This window comes from Xiphophorus maculatus, chromosome 13, assembly GCF_002775205.1.
Source record: "Xiphophorus maculatus strain JP 163 A chromosome 13, X_maculatus-5.0-male, whole genome shotgun sequence".
Lineage (NCBI taxonomy): Eukaryota > Metazoa > Chordata > Actinopteri > Cyprinodontiformes > Poeciliidae > Xiphophorus > Xiphophorus maculatus.
The window spans coordinates 2,755,655-2,776,385 of NC_036455.1; the positions used below are offsets into that span (position 1 = coordinate 2,755,655).

The 20,731-nt window shown below is 39.1% G+C and overlaps 3 protein-coding genes across 3 annotated transcripts in view; 2 read left to right on the forward strand and 1 right to left on the reverse strand.

Moving 5' to 3' along the window:
- slc45a4 (solute carrier family 45 member 4) overlaps window positions 1–7,495 on the forward strand; it is a 53,869-nt gene extending 46,374 nt beyond the window's left edge. The window contains exons 9-16 of the mRNA XM_014474387.2: window positions 793–1,064; window positions 1,164–1,325; window positions 2,033–2,132; window positions 2,220–2,300; window positions 2,378–2,508; window positions 2,897–2,965; window positions 3,517–3,671; window positions 4,076–7,495. Coding sequence (XP_014329873.1) covers window positions 793–1,064; window positions 1,164–1,325; window positions 2,033–2,132; window positions 2,220–2,300; window positions 2,378–2,508; window positions 2,897–2,965; window positions 3,517–3,671; window positions 4,076–4,256 — 1,151 coding nt within the window. The 3' untranslated portion in view covers window positions 4,257–7,495. The remainder of the gene's footprint in view (window positions 1–792; window positions 1,065–1,163; window positions 1,326–2,032; window positions 2,133–2,219; window positions 2,301–2,377; window positions 2,509–2,896; window positions 2,966–3,516; window positions 3,672–4,075) is intronic.
- A 2,077-nt stretch (window positions 7,496–9,572) lies between these two features.
- On the reverse strand, window positions 9,573–14,339 carry LOC102225951 (G-protein coupled receptor 20-like). The gene is made up of 5 exons (XM_005796536.2): window positions 14,315–14,339; window positions 12,684–12,893; window positions 12,297–12,553; window positions 12,030–12,162; window positions 9,573–10,611 (listed from the first exon to the last, which is right to left on the reverse strand). Exons 2-5 carry the CDS (start codon window positions 12,870–12,872, stop codon window positions 10,027–10,029), a joined length of 1,164 nt encoding a protein of 387 aa, XP_005796593.1. The 5' UTR covers window positions 12,873–12,893; window positions 14,315–14,339; the 3' UTR covers window positions 9,573–10,026.
- Window positions 14,340–16,996: 2,657 nt separating this feature from the next.
- On the forward strand, window positions 16,997–20,283 carry cfap20 (cilia and flagella associated protein 20). The gene is made up of 6 exons (XM_014474216.2): window positions 16,997–17,312; window positions 19,118–19,197; window positions 19,449–19,560; window positions 19,649–19,837; window positions 19,923–20,036; window positions 20,163–20,283. Exons 1-6 carry the CDS (start codon window positions 17,229–17,231, stop codon window positions 20,166–20,168), a joined length of 585 nt encoding a protein of 194 aa, XP_014329702.2. The 5' UTR covers window positions 16,997–17,228; the 3' UTR covers window positions 20,169–20,283.
- The last annotated feature ends 448 nt before the right edge of the window (window positions 20,284–20,731 follow it).

A 20,731-nucleotide genomic window follows, 5' to 3' on the forward strand; every position in this document is an offset into this window, starting at 1 on the left:
GCCCATTACCTAGCAACCCCATCAAAGTCCAGCGCATCACCTAGCAACCCAAGTGAAGCTCCAACACGTTTGGTCAGCCGGTTTTACTACTGTATTCGCTGTACAATGGCTGCTGGAAAAGACGAGCGTTTTGTTGTTGACCTACTATTCAGAAACCACTTGCTAAATTCTTTTTGGTTGTGCAGAAAGCTCAACGTCTTCTTTTCAAAGATGAACAGTTGTGTAAATGTACATGTGTTTGCAGACATTTTCACTTGTGAGTGTAAATGTTGAGTTGGGGGCGTGGTCAGGCATTGAGTTGGGGCGTGGTCAGACATTGAGTTGGGGGCGTGGTCAGGCATTGATTTGGGGCGTGGTCAGACATTGAGTTGGGGGCGTGGTCAGCAGCAACTTATTTGGATTTAAAGTGACAAGAAACCCTAAAACTGCTCAAGTTAGACAGAACTGAGCAGACTAAAATCTCATTTTCTAAGAATCAATTCGGCAAAAAATGTAGTGAACATGTTTTGCTTTGCCCATAGATGTACCCTAGAGTGTTCACTGAAGCATCATAGGTCATCCTTTTCACATTTTAGCAGATTACAACCACGAGCTGTAGTGTATTTCACAGGGATTTGATGTGATAACATTATGAATAGCTAGAAAGTGTTAGAAAAATAATATATGGCATTTAAACTGTTTTACAAATAATTGTCTGAATTATGTGCCTTTGTATTTAGTAAGACATTACACATATTGTTTCTTATTTTTATAAGCTAGATTTTATCTCAAGAAAACTGCCTTTTTGTCCAGCCGCCAGCACCGGAGCTCCCATGCGACAGCCGCGCCGCCATCACACCTTCTACCGCCAGCCGTCCTGCACCTTCTCATACTACGGCCGCGTGGGGAGCCACCGTTACCGCTACCGCCGAGCCAACGCTGCCCTCCTCATCAAGCCGTCTCGCAGCATGAACGACCTGTACGAAGTGGAGGCCCGACACAGGAGGCGGAACAGGAGGCGGAGCAGACACCGCAGCGGGAATACGAACTCCTCCAGCGGGGACACAGAGAGCGAGGAAGGCGAGGTGAGGACGTCGAGTTGTAATCAGGCCGTTTTTGTCCAGACGATGATTCGCTCCTCGTCCGAGCGCCTCTAACTGGAGATGTTTTGTGTGGTTGCTCAGGTTGAGACCACCGTACGTCTGCTGTGGCTCTCCATGCTGAAGATGCCTCCAGAGCTGCTGCGACTCTGCGTCTGTCACCTGCTCACCTGGTTCTCCATCATTGCTCAGGCAGTGTTCTTCACAGACTTTATGGGACAAGTCATCTACGAAGGAAATCCTACGGTACGGAACTAGCACAACAAACAATGGGGTTTGGCGGAGCAGATATTCATAGAAAGTATTGCCTGAAGTTGACAGCAGTCAGAATAACTTCAGATTTGAGAAGAATTTGTGTACATAAGACGATTGTTAAAGAAAAACTTTATTATTTTGTAATCAAATTCAAGATCTAAGAGGTTGCCTGTATTTAATGCAGCATAATATAGTTCAGATATTACATCTATTTTGAGCTGATTCAAATAGGTCCAAAAAAAGCAAGGAAATGCTAAAAAATTAAGAAAATATTTTGTGCTTATATACTCAGCAGGGCAAACAAACTGATATAAAAATGTATGCACATATATAGTCAAAATCAAAGTGTCTTTATTCTCCAGGGAAGATATTTAGGAGGAACTGAGCGGATATACTGCAGCACGTTACACAAAAGCAATATTAGTAATAACCATAAATAAGTGTATGCATGCAGACTTGAAAATATAAAATGTAAAACAGGTTAAAGAGAAAGTTCCTAATATAAAATTATTGTAATGTCTGTTTTTTCATGTTTACTACTGATCGAATGACAATAAAGTTTCATTTAAAAGGAGGCAAACACACCATGTTACCAAACTATTATTTCCATTTAGTTACTGTAAACCAAAAACCAAGCAACCATGTTTAATTTCACAGTGAAATCACTTAACTCACCGTTTCCTCCTGTTTCTTCTCAGGCTCCTGCTAACTCGACCTCATTAGAAAATTACCACAGAGGGGTTCAGATGGGATGCTGGGGGCTGGTTATCTACGCCATGACTTCTGCTATATGCTCAGGTAGCTACACGCATGTATTTAAAGTATTCAACATGCTCTGGTATGTTTTCACTTGACATGGCTGAGCCTGCTCGTGTTTCTTTCCAGCTGTTCTTCAGAAGTATCTGGACAACTTTGACCTGAGCATCAAGGTCATCTACGTCATGGGAACTCTTGGATTCTCAATAGGTAAGACGAACTGAGGCTGATGAGCAGAATGAGGTAGAATTAGCTCGACGTAAAATGTTTCTGTCCTCATTCAACAGGAACAGCTATAATGGCAATCTTCCCTAATGTGTATGTTGCCATGGTGATGATCAGCACCATGGGCCTCATCTGTATGAGTATCTCCTACTGCCCCTACGCGCTGCTGGGACAATATCACGAAATGAAAGAGGTGTGGAGTTTTTAATGCTAACATTTCTTTTTCTAAAATTTTCAGCTTTATTTGGTTCAGAAACTTTAATTTCTTCTTGAAGAATATAAAAACACACTTTCTTGTCTTCTTTTTGATGGATACATGAATATTTTCTCACCCAAAAACCAAAATTCTCTTGTAAGAGCAGAGGAGGCTGCCACTTTTAAGATGTCCCGTTTTGAATATTTTATATACTCTGGTTTAACAACATTTTTTATTCATTTAGAATCACATTGGCATTATTATCTTTTAAGAAATGTAAAGCATTTTCACCTATTTAGTTGAATAGTTTTGCTCGAGAGGCAGTTGTGCATTTAACTCAGCTGCTATTCAGAAATAATGACTGGCTTTCTTTACCTTCCTGCAGTACATCCAGAACAGTCCTGGTAACTCCCGCCGAGGGTTTGGGATCGACTGCGCCATCTTGTCCTGCCAGGTGGGTGCTCCTAATTAATTTATTCTCCATTAAACACTGTAATTAAGTTCTTCCAAAGTGAAAACAAAACCTTACTTTGAAATATACCAATTAATTCGAACTAAACAACCAAACAACCTTGTTTATGCAGTTAGTGCTGAACTTTACAAAGCCGTATTGCCTTTCAAAGATGATGAAATAATAATAAAAAACAAAGTACAAATGAACTAAAAAGACCTCTGTAATATTTGCCCATGGAAACGGTAAGTTATGGACGACCAATAAAACTTTCCAGACCTGTTGATCCATCTAAAAAAAAGAGTAAAATACACATTTAAAATTACTCAAGGTACTTTTATTTTGTAGGAGTTATGTGCACCAAGAATTGATGCACTGGTTTTTTTTTTGTTTAAATATATTTTTCTTTCCATTTTCAATAAATGCATTCTAATTAAGATAGGATTTTTCTATATTTTTGAGTGTGAATTATGCTGCAATCATGCAGAATGCTGTAAATGACAGGTCAAAATTAATTGTATTGTAATGTTAAAATACTGATGTGATTTCTGCAGGCTTACATCAGCCAGATCCTGGTGGCCTCAGCTCTGGGCGCCGTAGTGGAAGCTGTGGACAGTGTGATCGTCATTCCCATGGTGGCCTCTGGGGGCTCTCTTCTTGGGTTCTTCACCGCCTGCTTCTTGGTCATTTACCCAACACCAAACAATGGGTGAGAGAAACATTTTTCCCTCTTAGGTCAGGTGACAACGTCCACCTGAAGAGCGGTACTTTAAACTAAATGAATAAATTAGGTGAGATTTTGGTTTTAATTTATTTGCTAAATGAACAACAAAGACCTAGTTAGAGTTTACCCATTTATTAAAAAGTGACCTATATCCCATTCTTGTTGACAATAGACAAGAAATGTATCTTCAACATAACCTTGATTGTAAACTTGACCCCAAACTGCAGGGGGTAAAAATAGAAAATTGAAAGAGCTAGAATGGGATAATGTCCTAAATCTACTTAGCAACCAAATGTTTGAGGCGGTTTTCCATCCATTAAACTTTAATCCAGGAACTAAATAGGATAATTTCCCCACAATCCAAACGGCTTGTCATTGTGTTTTTTTAGGGAGGCGGACTCCACCAAATCTTCAGAGAAACAGGCCTTGACAACGGTGGAAAACCCAAGCGGCAACGAAGGCCCCGTTACCGTGGTGACAGAGAAACCTACCTTCCTGAAGCTCAACAAGGAGGGAAAGGCGGCCACCACCACCACTTCCTGTCACGTGGAGAACGAGTCTGCTCTGTGATTGGCTTGCAAAATAGAGTAAATTGACCATCGGAAGTGAATCGTTGGATGAGACTAAAATGTTAGCTTGGTCCTTCTCTGGGTTTTTGCTTTTTGAGACACTAAATAATTCAATCTGCTGTGAAGGCCGGTGTCGCGTCACATCAACTGGTCCAAGTTCTTCTTCAGCAATCGGCAGAAGTTGGATCGACACTCAGGTGTATCCGAGTCATCCAGGATGAAGCTGTTTGTGTCTCTCAGGGGTTTCTGAGAGGAAACTTTAATAAAAACTCTTTCTGGGGTCAGACGGACACTTTTACTCTGAACACTGCTGATGAACATTAGTCCTTAACGCTGCAATCATTACAAAAAAAATGCTGAAAATTGTTCTTCCTCAGCCTGGAGTCAACTTGATCGAACTTTCGCTGAAGCTGATGGATGTATTTGTCTCCGGCGGAGGCACTGCGTTCACCAAAACAACAAAGCACTCAGCTTTGCGGGACTTTTCCAGCGCTCTGCGACAGTAGCTTTAAGACTCAAGACTTTTGGAAAAGGTGTTTCTGATCCTCTGAGCTCAAAGCCTGGTACCTGGGGAATATTTATCACTCTCTCCCCTGAAGTCAATTGCAGATGTTTTGCTTTTGCTCTCTTCCACATTGCAGCAATTTTTGTCTGTCTGTTTCTTGCATGACAAATATGATATATCATATGATCTGCTCTGAGGAAAAGCAAGTTATTTGATATAATTCCAGAAAAGAAAAAGCAAGGTATGCAGTTTACTGGGCATTACAATCCCAAATATTGTTCCACTGACAAGTCAGAAGGTTTTGATTTATCACAGCTAAGCTACGTGCTGCAGGTTTATTAAGCAGAGACAAAAAAAAAAACGTATTTTTTTTATTTTTTGCTGTAAGCAAAACAGCAAACTGGTTTGAGTCAGCTTTTACAGTGGGCTGCAGGGTTCAGCAAGAAAAAAAAGGTTTATTTAAAATCACTTTTTGCAGGTTTAGAAAGGAAGCAGCAGGATGGAGACCAGAGAAGTGCAAAATAAACCTGTGTTGAGGGTTACGATCAAGTTTTTTACTGTTCATCGTTAATGGGCCAAATTTAAAAAGTGGAAAAAGTCTTTGCTTTCCTCTTGTAGCACTTTGCTTTAATGTCTGTTGGAGAGCTGGAGAGGGGAGGATTGGCTGAAGAAAAAGGATGTTTTTATGGGTTTGGAGGTTAAACTTTTGACTTCCCAGTCCAGTTTTGGGCTGAGCATATTGGCAATTGTGGTAGCATTTGGATGGAGAATAAGCTTTTTGGTTATTTGGATTCAACTAAGAATGGGTTCTTGTTTCTGTCCTGGACCTCTCAGAGGGCTCAGCCTTGCTGTAGTATGAGCGATGCCCCACATAAATACACACTTGTTACGAAGTGCGTATTTATGCAGGTATGCATAAATACATGCAGGTATGAAAAGCAGTAGAGTGCAGATAAAGAAGTGAAACTAGCAATAAAAATATTACTTCAACCAGTTAAACCAGATTAGTTTTCTTCTGTATTTTCAGGCACAGTGTACACAATAGACAAGGCCTTGTAAAAGTATTTGAAAATTTTCCACATTTTGTCTCTTTACAACCTTAAACATCAATGCGTTTATCTCTGGCTGGAGTGTTTTGTAGCCTGAAATTGCCAACAGAAGTATAATTGGTATAAATACTCTTTCAAGGTTATGTAAATTCGGTGAGCAGAGTGGTATTTGTGCTTATGGGGAAAAAGAAAAGGAGATATGGGACAATGACAGATAACCTGATGCGCTACTTAAGTTGAATCTGTAAACACAAAGGCAATACCATATTTTGAATTAAATGCATGGGCACTCAACTTCACCAGGGTTCTGGAGATTTGCATGCTACAGCAGCAATTTGCACATGTAGAACACCAAAGTGTGACTCTGTACAAATGGCTCAAACCCTTTTCCTTTGTCGTCCTAACTGGTCAGGGGCCTAGATTTTTAACGCATAGCTGGATATCAGTGTCTTTGCTTTTTTTTTTTTTTTTACTTGAAATGTGTGAAAACACGCACTTTTGAGATGGGCATGTGCTGCAGTCGGTCTGCACTCTAAAGAAGCTTGTAACCTTTTCGCTTCCAGTTTTGCACAAAGCGGCAGACGGCGTTTGTCGTCATTTTTCAAGCAGCCGAGACGCTCAGACGTGGGATTGTCCTTCGACATGAAGCTCCTGTTTTCTTGTTTTTTTGATGAGACGCTCTGGGCCGCAAATACTTGAAGTGCAAGTTGAGTGTTTCTACTCCCTTTGTAGCGAGAAAGTGTTAGAAAGGTGTTTGTTTTTTGCCTTTTAGATGAATGTTCAGACAGCACGGCCCCACCAGTGGCCTGCTGGGAGATTGAGTTCTTAACCTTTGATTCCATCTTGTGACTAAAATGAATGTGAGCTGATTTCAGCTGAAATCGTTCTTGTTTCGGATGTTCGACGAGTCAGGGTGAGCGTGCTGATATTGCATAGAACTTGCACATAAGTTTAAAAAAAAAAACAGCAACACAATGCAGTGGAGTTATGTTGCAGAAGACAGAACTAACTGTGGATATTTATTTTTTAAACTTTAGCTTCTCTAAAGCGACAGCTTCACTTAGTGTTGAGAAGACAAAGGTAAAGCCATTTTATCTGGTGTCATGGGGTGATGCTAAAGGGGTAAACTGGAGTGTGTCTGTCGGGGTGTGTGGGATGTGCTGTTCACATTTAAAGCAGAAGACAGGCTTTACAAACCGTCATCTCAGTGTTTGTTTTTGGTTCTTGTTCTGTTTTTTTTTTTTTTTTTGCAAACGCCTGGTTTACACTTAACTCTGGAAACGTCCGCTGCAATACTGAAATACAGGTCTCTGTTTTGATGTAAAAAAAAAAAATAAAAAAATGGTTGTACTTGTTTTCTCGGGCCAAGCCACTCACAAGTTTGGCTTCTGCACTTTTCCAGTGGCCACTATGTTGGTTTTCCTGATGGGTGCATGAATGTGGAGACTCCGTGAAGCTGTTTCTGTTATTCCAGCGAGCAGCGAGTCGCTGCAACCTGTCGAAACTCAAGAGTGTGGCTGTACCTCGAGTGCTTTGTGTGGTTAACGGCGGAGGAGAAAAATGCCTATATACTCTGATTTTAATAGAGATTAAATCAAGACAGATATTTAAAGAACGGGAAAGCAGTTATATGCCATGTAATTAATAAATATATACATATATTATGCCTTGTTCACTGAAAAGATGTAAATATGTGTCTCTTTTTAGTTTCTTCTTTTTTTGCTGCTATAAAAAAGATGATTATTTTTGTTAGTAGATCTGTTTTCTATATAAAGCCTGAATATTTCTCTCTGAATAAATATGCTTGAGCCTCCATAAAGTAACACTCTGAATAGACACTGTATGGAAAACACCTTTAAAATCAACTAAGTAAATAATCAATTACTTCTCTCTTGTCCTTTTCACGTTTTATTCAATTGGACAAAATACTTTTTCTCCAATGACTATTGCTTCGATTCACAACTATAATCTTAATGTACAAAAACGTCCCATCTAAAAGCATATTTAATTTATTATGCTTTTAGATAATTATACACAAAAACTCACAGAGGCACCAAACTTCCAGTGATTGATCATCATCGGGTGTCCTACAACACCCAATGGTCAAATAATGACATCACTTAAGCCACGCCCCCTGAGAACAGAAAGTATCATGTTTTACTGTGAACGGTCGCCATCTGACCCCTTTGACCTAATCAAATCAACATGAAACTGTGTCAAGAGACAGAAGATATGTTGGTGTGTTGTGGATTCTAACCCTGACCAGTTTTGATGGAGCAGGTGGGTGTGGCGGCATGGCGAAGTGACCTATAACGCCGTTGCCATACGTTTGGCTCTAAATTCCACAGTTTCAAGCTGAGCTGCACCAAACTCACTGGGATGGATCCTCATCCACCGGCCCACAGGAATCCATAACAATCGTTGGTGGGTGTTGCCTATTTTCTCTACAGCGCCCCCTAGAATATTTTAAATAATCAGCCCCAAGCCATGCTTTAACCCAGAATTATGAAACTTGGTACACATCTGTATCTTGTCAGGACCTATAAAAAAGTCTCTTGGAGCCATGGTCCAAACACAACAGGAAGTCAGCCATTTTGGATCAAAGCCGCCATTTCCTCTTTTTTATAGATGCCGCATCTGATTGAACTTGTCCTACAGCTTACAGACTTCAAACTCAGGCAGCAGTTTTGAGGCAATGAAGGTCAAAAGTTATCAGGATTTTTTGTACATCAAAGCATGTGGGCGTGGCTAGGTGTCAAACTTTGACTATTCGCCATGAAACATCAAGGTGCAATAAGTTCCACATACCAGGTCAGAGCTTCATCAGACTTCCTATGTCTCACTATAGACCAGTCCTCATCACATTCACATGGTCAATTGATGACATCACCTTCCTCCAACAGGAAGTCATCTGTTTTTTTCTACCATATGTCTTACTTTTACTCTATGATTCATTTGGTTTTAATCCTGTGCCAACTGACATAAAATGGCATGATGGTGAACTCTGTCAATGCTGGCTGAACCGTATTGGCTGTTGCCGAACGGCGAATTGCAATCCCTCGTCATATGCATACGGTCGTCTCTAAATCACACATGGATCATCCGATTTGGACCAAACTGGATATGTATGACCTTGGTCACCTCTAAAGAGCCCAATAGCATTGAACTGTAATTTGACTCCACTGTGCCCCCTAGGTTTTTCCATCGCCTATATCTCCTCAACACAACAGAATATCTGCACCAGATTTTTGGTGCATCATCAGGGAGTACTGCTGATCGCATCAGTGTGTATCGCCTGGCTGACGGGTGCGGGAACTGCGTGAGAGCATCAGCAGTGGCTGGTGGGCGGCGTCGCTGGAGCTCCCACGGTTGCCTGGAGGCCGGAGTGGCGTTAATTATAATTATTACCGTAGTTACTTTTAGGTAATTCATCCTGTATCATCTGGTAAGGAGAAAAACAATGGAAATAAGCTTTGGCTGTTATTGGGTACATTTACTAGTTGTTTAAAATTAATGCAGAATGGATTTACCAATTAAAATAAATGAAATTATTATTATATGTTTCATGAAAAGCAACGTGCCAAAGCAAATCACACACACAAAAATATAAATTAAAAGTAAAATCTGATCAGTGCACATTATAGTAAACTTTTAGCAACTGAAACAATAAAAGCTTTTCTGATAGCATTGAAATAAAATAAAAGCAAAAGCAACATTAAATATTTTTTTTCTTACTTTATTTCCATAATTTTATGCTTTGTGTGTTTTTACATCTATTTTAATTTGGCATATATTTATGATTGTTACCATGTGTTTTTTTTTCTTACTGACTTGACAAAAGATGGATTTTCTTATGGATTAGTGCCAGTAAATGTAGATGGGTTCTGAGTTTCCTTTCAAACTTCAACCTTTATTCTCCTGCTCCAGCCTCAGTTAAGATATTTAAAGATAACCTACATTATTTTAAAAGTAATCTTTGATCTAATTAGACGCTCTCTAAACACATGAAAATGCTCTATTTGTACTGTTTTAATGTGGTGAACGTCTGGGGAACTTTGGTGTTCATTTGAAATAATGGCTGATACTAGAATAAGCACCATTTAGTGGCGAATGAGCCTAAAAACATGTAACCATGGTGATTATGGCGTCCGCTTGATCTCTCTTTGAGTTTGGATGAGTTTTTCTCCCCGGGTTCTGGTGAGGAATGCTCCATCTCTCTACGCCGACCGGTCCACGTCGGCTGCAGAGGCCACTGTGCTGCTCAGGGTGAGTGCGGCCACGCTGTGAGCTATAGCCAGGGCCGTACCCGGACATTTCTTGACTGAAGTCTGCTCCCCTTCTGCGCCGCTTGAAACCTTCAAGTCTCTCCCCGCCGCCGTCCTTCTCCTCGTCCTCCACATCCCCCTGAAGCTGTCGGTCACAAAGCAGTACACCACCGGATCCAGGCAGCTGTTGAGGCTGCTCAGGCTCACCGTGAGGTGATAGGCCAGCACGTTTCCCGCCCCACGCTGCCCGTCGCTTCCTCCTGCCAGCCTCACCTGGAAGTAGACCAGCACCTGGCGGAGGTGGAACGGCGTGAAGCAAATGGTGAAAACCACCAGGACGGTGGCCAGAAGCCGGACGGCGCGACTCCTCCTGGCCCTGCTGTGCCGAGGAATCAGTCCGCGGCGCGAGGAGAGGAAGCAGGCGACGCGGATGGTGAACCCCACCACGGCCAGCATGGGGAGGAGGAACTCCAGGACAGTGAGGTAGAAGTGGGTGGGGAGGCTCACACAGGAGGAGTTGAAATTTAAAGCGCTGGTCTGCAGGAAAAAAAGAAGAGAGAAATTCAGCCAGGTTGTTCAATTCAATTCAAATCAATTCAATTCAGTTTGTTTACATGTATAAAGTGCCAATTCACAACAAAAGTCATCTGAAGGCACTTTACCAAAGCAAATATATATATATATATATATATATATATATATATATATATAATTTCAATTCAGTTATAAATACATTCTAGTTGATCCTACAGTTGTTTCAAATGTTTGTATAAAGAAACCCAGCAGACTGCATAGAGTCACTGACTTGCGAGCAGTTTTCACTGGTAAACAGCTGTTTTATTGTACCGGTAATTAAAATTAAACATCACAACTGGAGGCAGCAGGGATAATAAAGTAAAAGATATGCACCCTTAATGATATGTAAGTCACTTTCAGAGGTTTTGTTTGTTTAGTTGAGCTCATATTTTGTGCTTTTCAGTTGCTAATTGAAGATACTGCAATGCATACGGTTTCTTTCTTAGCCTTTATCTAAAGTGGCCCATTCTATAATGCCTGCTATTTTTAAATTATATACTAGCTTTGAAGTTGAACACTGTACATATGAGGCATAAAACTTCCAAAATTATGTGTGTTGGTTGTTTTGTATTATGTCTATGTGATGCTAAAATAATAAACAGTATAGTGTTAACTGGGAATATAAAAGTCATAGAATATTCAGCAAAATAATTACACAGATTTACAAAATTAGGAGTGATGATGTATGAACATTTAAATATAAAAATACTTGTGGAATTCAGATATTGGTTTAAAGTTACATTTTAGACTCTTTATTTTTACATTTTTATGCTTAAAGTCGCCCAGTAAACCCGGAAACACTATAACTTTGGTTTTTGTAATCACATAAACACAGACGTAATGATCAGCACATTTCTGTTTACAGCTGGTTTATGAGCTGCTAAACAGAGATGTACAACTCTGGAAAATAATTAAGAGACCACTAAAAAAATTATCAGTATCTGTGATTTTACTCTTTATAGGTATATGTTTGAGTAAAATGAACATTCTTCTTTTATTCTATAAACTACTGACAACGTGTCTTTGAAATACCAAGAAAAAAATTTGTATTTATTTGCAGAAAATGAGAAATGGTCAAAATAACAAAAAAGATTCAGTGCTTTCAGACCTCAGATAATGCAAAGAAAACAAGTTGATATTCATTTAGAAACAACAATACTAATGTTTTAACTCAGGAAGAGTTCAGAAACCAATATTTGGTGGAATAACCAGGAGGTTTTCAGTTCAGTGCAGTGGGCTCTTAATTTTTCCAGAGCTGTAGATAAGATCTGCATCATGATATCTGTCAGGTGTTCAACTTAAATATTCGTCAACTTTGGAAATGACGACTTATGATGCTCTGTTTTTAGTGTCTCTGACTGCGAAGTGTGAAGCTTCACCTGGAAAGAGTAGGTCACCACAACTGCTATGAACCAGACGCCGGCGCTGACGCACTTGGCTGCTCCGGTTGTCCTCCATCGATGCAGAGTGCTGGCGGCGTGGACGACAGCGAGGTATCGGTCCACGCAGATACTGAGAAGATCAGCATCACATTTCATTAGTTTAACTCCCATCTATTTACTCCGAAAGGTTAAATAGATGGTGCATGTTGTTTGACTCTGATTGTAGAGAACATTTTGCTTTCAGTTTTAGTAAAGTCCCCTTACCTGGTGAGAAACAGGATGCTGCAGTACATGTTGACAAAGTAGCTGAAGGTGTGGACGTAAGAGCAGGCCACGCAGCTGCCGCCGCTGTGGTACAGGGCGATGCGGGCGGGCAGCGACAGCGCCACCAGCAGGTCAGCGACTGCCAGGTTTATGGTGTAAACCACAGAGGCCGAGGAGCGAGTGGAGGTCCGGCAGAAAACAAACAGAGCCAGACTGTTGAGGACGACACCAACCACCAGCATCGCACAGTTGCAAACCTGCAGCAAGGAGGGAAAGACGCGGCTCGGGTTTAAATGTTTGCATCCGGTTTATTTCTGAATGTTTCTGAATGACTGGGGGGGGGGAAAAATCATAGATGATTGATGACAGCCTCATTTATCACCTCACCATCAGAAAGACCCAGACAGAGTAGAATTCATACTGGTACAGCTGCAAATCCAGGTGTGTTAACTTGTGCAGGTACAGCGCCCCCCACTGCGGATCCCAGGGGCTGCAGTTAGTTTGGGACGAGGTGAGGAGCAGCTGAGGGGCCTCGTTGCTCCTGGAGGAGCTGATGTTGGCGAGGAGGAGCTCCATCGGCACGAAAAAAATCAACAACTGAGAGAAGAGGAGGACAGAAATGACGAACATGTAGCGCTGCTGTTGAATAAAAGCAGAGATGAATAACAACTTTTCTCAAATGGGCTAATTTTTGCATGCAAAAAATTACAGATAAATGAGTTCTTTGTGTCATTTTTATGTTTTATGGTTCTTACGGAAATTTCTAATGTTGCCATTTCCAAACCTCTGTGTTGGAAGCAGATTTAAACTGTCCTCTTTAAATTAATAAAGACTTCTTCAACTGGTTTATTGCCCTGAAACACAGAGACTCAATTTAGACCAGACCAGACATTAGAACCCCTCGTCTTATAAACATCACCCTCTCACACTGGAGAGAGGATGAAATCCATCTTCCTCTGCTCTCCGAAAGAACGAGACACTTTTGACAAAGTGAATTGTGCGACCTGAACTACTCTCGCTTTAAACAAAACATACTGGGTTAAATTTAACCGAGCCAGACCTTGTGTTTAACACATTTCTGATCCTCACAGGCTTAAACCCCTCTCCGCACAAAACAGACTTGTTCTCTTTGCAAAAAGTATGATGAATGGAGCACGTCTGGTTTAAAAGACAGGAAGCTCTAAAATCTTCCACTTATGAGAAAGATCCAAATATTAACAAAATGTTGCAAGTTAAACTCAGCGGTTTATCTTCATATTAAAATTTAGAATGTGTTGATCGTGCAATCAGCATCATAAAGACCAAGTAATGCAGCAGACAGGTGAGGAAGAAAGTTTTGAGGATGATATCATTATCATTATTATTATTAACCATTATTTCACCAGGAAACTTCCCTTTGCAAGAGAATCCTAGCCAAGATTGGCAGCCGCACACAGTTTACAGAACATTCACAGCAAAACAGAAAAAGTTAACACAATCATAAATAAATTAGTTACAAGATTTCTCGATTAAAACATTTACAGTCCAAATAAGGGAAAGTTAGGCTATAAAACATCATCCCAAGCTTTGAACATCTCACAGAGCGCCGTTCAGTCCAACATCTGAAACTGGAAAGAGCTGGGAAGAATAGTTTTTCTCTCCACAGACCTGTTTTTCTATTGACAAGTGGCAAGAAGAAAGTCATCATTACAGAAAGATCTTTTTTTTTAAAAAGTAGAGCATCTGGACTCAACTAACAGAATACCTCCATAACTAACAGAATAACGTATCAATATGCTATTTAATTTAATCCTAAAGCAGGAATGGATTTGTAAAGATTGTTGCATGATCAAATATGAACAAACACAACAACAAAAAACCCCTTCCTTTATTAAAACACATTTCTATCATTAAGGTACAGAGGCAACGTTTTAATCTTTTGCAAATTAAAATGATAATAAAAAAACGAAAGGAATTAGGAAAGGTTTGAAAAAACAAACATCACGTAGTGATCAAAGTATATCATTTCTCAAACATACCTTCAGTGCAGCTGCAGGGAGACAAAAGTCCTCAAACATCGGCTTCCTCCCACCTTTCTAATCTTCTTCATGTCGTTCTTTTTTTCTTATTATTTTCGTCGAGGCAACAGGAAGAATTCAGAGACACGAAGATCTGGGTTGTAGAATTTATCCAACTGCGACTTCCTCCTTTTTCCAGCCAAGTACGCCAATCCTCCTCTTGACCCATTTACCTCAGTTTATATTCTCCTCACCAGGACTTTCTGTCCATGTTTCTCCTTAAGCCAGTCTTTTTCAGCTCACTGTCATCATGAGCTCACTCACTCTTTATAATTCATTTTGTGAATACCTGAAACAGTGATGTGAAAAAGACTGAAGTAGGGATGAAGGGATAAAATATGGAAGTTTGTCAAAACTTTTATGAAACTGAAGGGAAAAGAAGGAAGTGGGGGAATGTTTCGTTCACTGATGAGGTGGGAATAACCTGAAATCAAAGCTGATGGAGTGAAAGTGAAGACAGAAAATGAGCTAACTGTACGTCTGAAAAATTTTAAATAAAACAGCATGGAAAACAAAATGGCACCAGCAGCTGTGGTTCTTGCCTGAATGGCGCTCTGTACGTGTCTCTAAGGTGACAACAGATTTAATTTGCTTTTCTAAGAAAAATAAATTTCTCCATAGGTTTCACAAACCTAAACCAAACTGCTTATGGGGCGTAAAGAGTGTCAGATGACAATAAATAACTTATGTAATAATTATTTAAGTGTGCCATTAATTAATTACAACTCTTTACTGTCCATAGATCTGCTTCTTTTGATCTGTGTTTAAATAATATGCTTATTCATAAGTTGCTTATTTAATAATGTACAATAAAGTTTTGTAAAATAGATTTTTCTTTATCTTTGATTTTTTTTGTTGCAAATAGAAGTCAACAGATCTTAATTAAATGTTCAACTTGGATTTAATTTAAATGTAAATCATGAACTTCTTGTCGTCTCGATGTTTCTGAACTAAACAAACTTTATTTACTGGTCAGAATCCAGAACTGTGCAGATCATTACCGACTTCAACTGTGATCTCTACAGAAACAGAGACGCTCGGCCTTCAGCAAAACCACAAGTCAGGTCCACTTTTCTGTCATAAAAACATCTAGTTTCAACCATATCTGTTATCTTTCAAGTCTCTTATTTAACTATGAACCATTTACTTAAAAAAGTTGTAAAATTACAAAATAAAAATAGAATTTTCCTCCACTTTTTAATTTTCTTTCATGTGTTTTGAAAAGAAAATCAACTTAAAATAGCAATAAAGTTGAACTAATTGTGTGCAGTGGTAGAATAAAACAACATAGTGATCAAATTGTGTATTAACATGCAAGACAACAGTTCAGGATGGCTACACCCCCTAAGAACTTTCTGTCAGCCATGACGCTGTTACCCTGATGCCACAGCGTCATGGCAGCACAGGTCTTCCCATACATGGAGGGGAAGACCTGAACAATACAGAATATAAGCAAGCAAAAATCTTATTTATTATATTTTTATACCATCATAAGCCACAAATAGTGCTAAAATGTACATTTTCTGTGTGTAACTAATGTGACATGTTTTCTACATTATACTAAAACAATAACTATGGTTGGGTTTAATTCTCTTTCATGCTCAGTCTTTAGTGTGAGACTGAGCATGAAAGTAACGCATTACTGACATCACAGGTTTTAAAGAATATATCTTTAATGATACCGTTTGAATTGCTAATGATCAAACTTAGTCTGGAGAAAAATAGTAAAATGGGGCTATAATTTTGTGCTGGTCAAGCAGTTTGAATTCACTTTCTTCAAAACAAATCGGGGACATGTGATCAATGTTATGCTGCCAGTGGCTTTGCAAAAACCTCAGTGAATTCTTGATAGACTTGTTTTAAATATGTTCAAATATTTGAGAGCTCTGCCAGATGTTTAAGGTGTTGCAGACAGAGAGGAAGGATGTCCCACTTGGCACTTCAGTGAAATTTAGGAGGTTGAACTAAGAGCTGTGTTTAAGATATCTATTTATAGAGATGGCCCGGTTAAAGTGCATTTGGAAATGAATGTCAGCAATTTTGCTCATTTGTAAGTTTGTCAAGTAGGATGAATGCATTTTTATTTTTCAATATTTTTCTTTAAAAAATTACAAAGAAAAGTCTCTGGAAAGACAAAAGTGAACAAAAGAAAAACAGAGCAGTCAAACTACTGCTGCAAGAGACCTGACAAACACCAGAAAAAAAGCTGTGCAGAATCCACCTGTCATTTCAAAATATGGACTGAAAACTCTACTGTTTTCTGAAGCTTTCCCAGAAAGGTGAAAGTTTATTTTATTACTTTCACCTTAATTAGGATTTTAATTAGCATTTTAAGTTTTTTTTCTGTAATTCTTAATTTACAAAATTCTTTACTTTATTTCCTCCATAAAGCACTTAAACTAACGTTATGCATAAATTGTATTCATTTGTTTATCTATATATTTTTTTCTTTTCAATTCTTTATTTCCGGTATAAAAAATGTCCTCCTGCCTTGATTTTAAAACAAACTTGCCTTCACAATATGGCGGACACGCTGACGTATCGTTTCTACCCAGACTGCAACTCAAGCGCTTCTATGGTTACTATGACGACTTGGTTACTGTGTCAACATTTCAAACTCCGTTTAAACACGATAAAGAAATGTTCCCTAGCAGCACCAAAACAATTTTAAAAAGCGGACCTTTGTTGTCTTACACTTCTCTTTTGGGATATGCGTATTTTATCGAATCAATGCCTTTACGAGTGTAATTTTACGTTACACCGATATTTGTTTAATCTGAGAGCGGAACAGCTTAGTTCACATTGTACTGGGGACCGGAAGCAAAGCTGGTAAACAAAGTCGTCGCTGGAAACGGGTGCGTTAACGGCGTAGAAAATGTTCAAGAACACCTTTCAAAGCGGGTTTTTATCTATATTGTACAGCATCGGAAGCAAACCGCTTCAAATATGGGACAAAAAAGTAAGTATTAATCTGGATGTGTGAGCTTATTCCAAGGTAGCATGATCTGCTAAGTAGTGCTAAAGCTACCTGGCATCATGTGCCACTTTTATTAAGTTGTCGATTTGTTTTAGATAGCTCTTTTGTCCTGACGTAATAATTTCAATACCTTTAAACAGCGACCGTTTTGGTGCGGAAGTTTTTTGCTAGTAGCTTGGTTACATTAGTTATTCCTGAACTCTTAACCAGGCATTGCAATAATTAAAACAGTAGTGACTGGGGACGTTTGATGAAAATCTGAATCCAAAACTTGGACAACATTTGTTTATCTGATGTAAGTGTCTGTTTTTAGTTAGGAACTACACCCTCCTTCAGTTTAAGGTTTTTTTTTTTTTTTTTTTTAAGTAGAACGACATAAGATAATGATTTGATCTCAGAAATCTTAAAAAATCTTCCCTCCTTTATATAAAAACATACATGGTCAGATGTCGCACTGTCATAATTAACCATTAAAACAAAACAGCAATGATGTTCAGCTGGATTGCGATGCGTTGCTATGGAGACGGTCATATACAAAAACACTTTAGTTTCTCAACCAGGGGCGTTCATGTTTTGCTTCATTCATGCTGTGTTTGACAAATGATGTCAGTGTGGAGTTTTTATAGGGTTGTGTACATGTTGTGATAGATATAAATAATTTTAGAACAGATTTAGATCAGATAATACATTTTTATTGTGCCCTTGTTAGAACAGAACATTTCTTTGAAGTCCCACCAGTTGATTCAGATTTTTATTTTTAATTCTCACTCTGCCTATGTCACCAAAGGCAGAGAAAAAGCGGAAGGTTTTCAGGCAGAGGTAGATGTTTGTGTGTCCCTGTGTTAATAAAATAATCATAACATAAACTTAAAAGTGTACATCAAAGTGCTCTTAGTTGATTTATTTAGATCAAAAGTGGTGAGAGTGTCTTGTTTGATGCATTTATTGAACAGAGAAAATGAAAATTCATTTTCATTTTGGGCAATATCAAAAATCTGAATGTTCTTAAAGGGCTAATTGTGCCAGAATATATTGGCTAAACCAATTAAACTGTTAAAATATCAATAAATAGCTGTTCCTCCAGGATTTTGTGATTCTTTTGGCAGCAGTCACTTAAGCTCAGTGTTTTTGACCAATTTTCAGAAAATTTGCAGTAAAGTCAGAAAGAAATGTGGAGATTTGTTGATTTTGTGTAAATTTAGCAGATTTGTGAAAAAACTGGAAGGACTTATTGATGTAATTTGGAGTCCAGAGGGCCACATGAAAAGCTACGGTGGGTCAGATTTGGCCCCTGGGCCTTGAGTAGAATAGGAGAAATACAGGTTTTTCAAGTTTAGCCTGTAGATAATTGATAAGAGCCCATTTAGCCCGCCGTCTAAGTGCAGCACCGTTTCTAAAATCCCAGGATTGAAAGAGGGTGTGCTTTCTTTTTCCCTGACTGTTTTTCTGTTTTTGCTGCATGAAATCTTTCAGTAGCAACTCTGAAAATAGGTGGCTGTTTCAAAATGATCAGAACAGTAATGAAGTAATTTTGATTCCAAACTAAATAATAGGTTTACTTGTCAGTTTTTCCACCAGCTGTCACTTAGTTTTTTATATTCATCGTATAACATTTAACTGATTATTAAAATAAAGTATAAGACTCAATATCAAGTGTAAGTTCAATTTAAACTTTTGTTTCCCACTTCACAAAGCTTCAGTAGGCTCCGGAATTACACCAAAAAGTGATTTAGCGATAAAACAGTCCACAGAAAGCAAGAGTTCAACCTGCTTCTTTGTGTCGTCAGGTGAGAAACGGTCACATCAAAAGAGTCGCTGACAATGACATCCATTCAAACGTGCTGGAGATTGAGGGAACAAACGTCAGGTGAGTTTGTTTAAATGCTTTTCCAGTGCTTTTGGAGTTTGGTGTTCTTAAACCAAACTCCAGGTGTCTGAATGTGGGATCTGTTCCCACAGTCCAAAATTTAAATGGAGATTCTGAACTACCCTGAGGTGTCAGTGTTTACCTCAATGGTTGATGTTCTGAATGTCAACGTTGCGCTAAAAATGTTGAAAAATCTAGAATATAGCAGAAGTTACGTGTTTGTTTTAATATCTGTGCTGATCTCTATGCAGCACCACCTACATAACATGTCCTGCTGATCCCAAGAACACGCTCGGGATCAAGCTTCCCTTTTTGGTGATGATTATTAAGAACCTGAGGAAATACTTCACTTTTGAAGTCCAGGTACAGATTCAGAGGTCCTCCAAGTGCTGCTGCTGACATCCGGCGGCGGCTGAGATTCACGGCCTCTTGTCTTTTCACATCCTCTCAGGTGCTGGACGATAAAAACGTCAGGCGACGGTTTCGGGCGAGCAACTATCAGAGCACAACGCGGGTGAAGCCGTTCATCTGCACCATGCCGATGAGGCTGGACGACGGCTGGAACCAGATTCAGTTCAACCTGTCGGACTTCACCAGGAGAGCATACGGGACCAATTACACAGAGACGCTGCGCGTACAGGCGAGCACGCCGCCGTCTGCTGGCACTTTACGCTTTATCGTTGCTTTTCTTGCTCTGGCTGACATTCGACTCCTTCTCTTCTCAGATTCATGCAAACTGTCGCATCAGGAGGGTTTATTTTTCAGACAGACTCTACTCTGAGGACGAGCTCCCTGCAGAGTTTAAACTCTATCTGCCTGTCCAGAACCAGAAGGCCAAGGTGAGCACACACCTCTAGAGGACTGATTAGTCACTAAATTCATTTTTCATTCGTTTAAATAACGTTTGAAGGAGTTTTTCTTTATCTGGATGTTTCTTTAAAGCACTTTTTGTCCTTCTGTTTCAGCAATAAAACCTGCTGCAGCTGTTGGAGGGGAGATTTATTTCGTCTGGATGTATTTGGGAACACGGTGTGTGCCGAGTGCTCTGTTGTGATCCTGTCTGTATTAAAGCTTTTTATGCAGCTATTTGTTTTAGTTGGTGTCTTTCTGCGTATTTTTCTTTTTAGGTATTGATTAGCACAACAGTAATAATGCTTAAAAAGCTGATACAGGCGGATATTGAGCAACAACTACTGGTTTATGTTGGAAGGGAAGTGGCTCAATTGATCTTAAAGTGTTTTGTGTGCGATTACTAAAAGATTTATGAACATTTATGAAGTTTTTAACATTTCAATAACATGTGTATAATGGTTGGCACATAAGTCATACATTTATTAAATTCCTAAATGATTGCAAATAATATACCTTTTAATTATTCTTTTACTTTCTGAACAAGTGATAAATATGGTGTTCTTATGGTTTAAATTTAAAACGTTTATTAAAACACAAATGCATGTCTATAATATCTATACATTATTCATATATTATATGTGGGAATTCTTATAAAATCTAAACCATTTAATGTTGAAATCAA